The sequence below is a fragment of the Propithecus coquereli genome, unplaced genomic scaffold, assembly GCF_000956105.1.
Source record: "Propithecus coquereli isolate 6110/MARCELLA unplaced genomic scaffold, Pcoq_1.0 Scaffold179, whole genome shotgun sequence".
Lineage (NCBI taxonomy): Eukaryota > Metazoa > Chordata > Mammalia > Primates > Indriidae > Propithecus > Propithecus coquereli.
The window spans coordinates 3,669,073-3,673,216 of record NW_012142634.1 but is presented as its reverse complement, the minus strand read 5'-3'; the positions used below and the strand labels follow the sequence as shown (position 1 = coordinate 3,673,216).

Here is a 4,144-nt window from a genome sequence, read left to right as displayed (position 1 = left end):
ATATATATCCGCACATGTGAGTATATATATATTTTTTTTCTTTCTTTTTTGTTTTTAATTCTCTGATGAACTTGAACCCGAGAGGCTGTAAGTTAGGACTACCAGTGTAGACTTGCCCCACAAGGGGACAACGAGTCTGAATATGGAAACAACAGAAAAGTGGTATGGAGTGACATCACCAAAGAAACCGAGGCTCTGTGACATTGTTTGAGCCCAAGATCAAGCTGAAAGGGATCCAGAGTACCCCCCTGGACAGTGTTGTTCGGAGCAATTTGAGTCGGGTGTTCTATCAACTGCTGCTAGAGGAATCCTGATTGGTTCATCCACCAGCCTGGAAGGCATGGAGAAGTTGTGGCAGCCACAAGCACGCTCTGAACACCTGGTGTGTGCAAGGTTCTCTGAGGACAGAGATGCCTGGCCCAACTGTGGAGCACATGGAGGTGGTGGCGGTGAGCCTGGCCACTCCTTCCTATCATCGGCCCCATCTCCTCACCCTCGATGCCCTGGCCCACGCACTCCTCTGACCTTTCCTAGGCACTGATCCTGTGTCCTCTTTCCGCTCTGCCATCAGCCACTATCTCCACCTGAACAGGGAGGGCCAGGTGCCCTGGCATCTGGAAAGAGCACTGGACCTGTCATGGGAGGAAGACTTGCCCTTTGGTTCCAGCTCTGGTGGAACTGGGCAAACCGTGCAACTACTTGAGATTTATCTCCCAAAAATAAAGGTGGAAATAATAATAATACAAATAACACATTCTCTACCACATGAGCTCCTGGCGAGGGTCAAACAAGATATACATGGAGTATGTTGTGAACAGAAAATTGACACATGAAAAATAAAACGTTGATAAACAGCTGAATGCAGGACTCTACGTGGGAGATTTTGCACTTTAAAAGGGGATCTTTGTCATCTGAGAGAAAAAGAAACAGGAAGAGAAGAAAACAAAGTTTGAAAACCTCTGCAAAATCATGAAAGACATCTTGGAGAAAAAAGTTGAAAAGGTGGTTGTGTCAAACTGATTGGTGACATCGCCATGCTGTATTGTCACAAGCACATATGGCTGGACAGCAAACATGGAAAGAATTATGAAAGCTCAAGCCCTAAGAGACAACTCGACAATGGGTTACATGGCAGCAAAGAAACACCTGGAGATAAACCCTGACCATTCCATTATCGAGACCTTAAGACAGAAGGCAGAGGCTGACAAGAACGACAAGTCTGTGAAGGATCTGGTCATCTTGCTTTATGAAACTGCACTCCTGTCTTCAGGCTTCAGTCTGGAAGATCCCCAGACACATGCTAACAGGATCTACAGGATGATCAAACTTGGTCTGGGTATCGATGAAGATGACCCTACTGCTGACGACACCAATGCTGCTGTAACTGAAGAGATGCCACCTCTTGAAGGAGATGACGACACATCGCGCATGGAAGAAGTAGACTAAGCTCTCCCTGAAGAATGACTTGTATACGTGTTCAATACTTCATTCCCTCCGATAATATATTTTCAAGGATTTTTTTTTTATTTTTAACATTTAAATATCTGTATGGCATGATAATAACTACTTTAAGGGGAAGATAAGATTTCTTTCTACTTCTAAGTGTGGTACTGTGATACTTTAGGCACTAAAGCAGAGCTAGTAATGCTTTTCTGGTTTCGCATTGGCGTATTTTAACAGATCGAGGTAAAAATTGTTGTAAGGTGTATCTAATCTCTGTTAACTTTGTGGCCTAGAGTGCTTAGCTATCAAGCCAGATTCCTTAATAGACCAAATCTTTTGTCACTGAGTATTTCAAGATATATCTTGATATTTAGAGAAAAGTATTTGTTAAAATAACTTCAGTTCATCTTCTAGAATCTACTTTTCAAACTTTTCATCCCCTTGTAGTTTGTGCATGTACTAGTCCTCTAGAAATAAGTATGTTTAAAGTGAAGTAACTTGATGAAACTCCACACAGGGCTTGTTTTCCAAAGAAAAAGTATTGTTCAGAGGAGCAAAATTATAAGCCCTACCCATACGTGTTGTAAAGCTGTTTTGCAGTGTGAGGCTTGTGAATGGAAATGCAGTGCCCGAGACACAATCTACTTGTAACAAATACAGATAAGTTTAAAAAAAAAAAAAAAAAAAAAGGGGGATCTTTGGAGCAGGAAAGCCCTGCGTTCCTTGCACGAGTGCGCTACAATGGTGGAAGAGCAGCCTTTCGCAAGGGCTGACGTTTTGCAGTTAAGCAGTCCTTCCTAACTCTCCCGATATCCCTTGGCTCTGCAGCTGACTTCACTCCCAGGAGAACAGTGAAGACCTGGAGGATCCTCTTTCATAAAAGAGGCCATTTTTCTTATCTTTGGTGAATATTTTTGCAGCACATAAAAGGCAAGAAGTGGTGTTGAGGAAAAAGGATGGCTCAAGAGAACAGTCTTGCCTCCCTGGCCCCTAAGGAGAACCTATAGGTGGCAGCTGTGTGGAGCTGTCCTTTCCTCCTTCTGAAGGTAAGAAAGTGACCAACACACAAAAGATACTAGGAAGAAGATTGCCGGTTCATGATGGCTAAGAACCTGAAAACAAATGAAGAGTTGTCCCAAAAGAATGGGCTGCAAAGTATTGACCTCACCAGTCAGGTCAGTGGTCAGATTTGAATCTAGCAGGAATATTGGAGAGGGACTCTGGTCTGGAGAGAGGTTGGGTGGATGGTGCCAGAAGTCTGTCCAACTCAGAGATACTAAGCTTATGATTACTTTTAGCATTTAGCACGTGTGCAGTGGGAAAAGCGACATAGATTGGCTTATGCCCCTTGATTCCTCTAACCAGGTGCAGCGAGGAACAGAATACTACATTATTGACCACCCTTTTGGGATAAGCTCCTTTTTCAGAGTGTGTATGTTTCTGGGGAAACAACTTATACTGTTGTCTGAGTGTCTCCTTGCAAGGAGCATTTGAGCAGCTTCTAAATATTTTCTGGAAGCAACCTTGTAGTTGTGGTCTTTATGAAACAAACAGCATTTTTTTGCAGAGTGCATCTAACCCTGTGGCAGATAGAATACTTGGATGAATTGAGGGGCTAGCATGGTTTGCTTGGGAGAACTCACTGAGAATTTCCCTCCACATCTTGTGACCTATTTTTTTCCCTTTTGTTCTTCCTCTTTTCTAAAAAAGGGAGGTATAATTTACACACAATAGCATCACAGATTTAAAGTGTAGAATTGGATGGATATTGACAAATGTATGCATCCATGCCACCAACATCTCAATTAAGTACAGAATATTTCCAACACCTCAAAAATTCCCTATGCTCCGTTTTTGTCTCCACCCGGAGGTAACTGACATTTTGTTTTCTATCACCGTTGCTCAGTTTTGCCTTTTCTAGAACTCATATAAATGGAAAGATATGGTATGTCTTTCTTTTATGTGTGGTTCTTTTGCTTAAAATAATACTTTTGAGATTTATTCATGTATTTATATATATCGGTAACTCTTTCCTTTTTATTATTGCATAGTATTCCATTGCGTGAACATGCTGTTATTTTACTCATTCTCCTGTTAATGGGCATTTGAGTTGTTTCCAGTATTTGGTTTTTACGAATAAAGCTGCTATGAGTGTTTTGTACAAGTCCCTTGGTGTTGGCTCTCACAGAGCAGGACTCAAAAAAGATGAATGGAAAAAATAAAAAGAATCGAGGAGACCCACACTAATTGTCAGTTTTCACCAAGGTGTCAAGACAATTCAATGGGAACATAGTCTTTTCTACAAGTAATACTGGAATACCTGGATATCTTTATGACAAAAAGAACCTCAGCCCTACTTCATGCCATAGGCAAAAATTAAGTTGAGATATAACATAGACCTAAATCCAAAAGCTAATATTATAAAAGCTTCTAGAAGAAAATGTAGAAGAAAATCTATAAATGTGGAGTAGGCAAAGATTTCACAGGACACAAAAGGAACAACCATAAAAGAGGAAATTGATCAATTGGACTTCATCAAAAGTAAAAGCATGTGCTCTTTGAAAGGCACTGCTAAGAAAATGAAAGGTTAAGCCACAGATGGAGAGAAGAAATTTGTAATATGTATAGCGAACAAAAGGCTAGCGTTCAGAATATATTATATTCCTTCAAATCAATCATAATAAGCAACAACTCAGTTTTA

The 4,144-nt window shown here is 40.9% G+C and overlaps 1 protein-coding gene across 1 annotated transcript; it reads left to right on the top strand.

Annotated features, from left to right (window-relative positions):
• Positions 1 to 898: 898 nt before the first annotated feature.
• LOC105808714 (heat shock protein HSP 90-alpha-like) lies at positions 899 to 2,109 on the top strand. Its single transcript, XM_012642442.1, has one exon. The coding sequence runs from the start codon at positions 1,075 to 1,077 to the stop codon at positions 1,444 to 1,446; it is 372 nt and encodes a 123-aa protein (XP_012497896.1). The 5' UTR covers positions 899 to 1,074; the 3' UTR covers positions 1,447 to 2,109.
• The last annotated feature ends 2,035 nt before the right edge of the window (positions 2,110 to 4,144 follow it).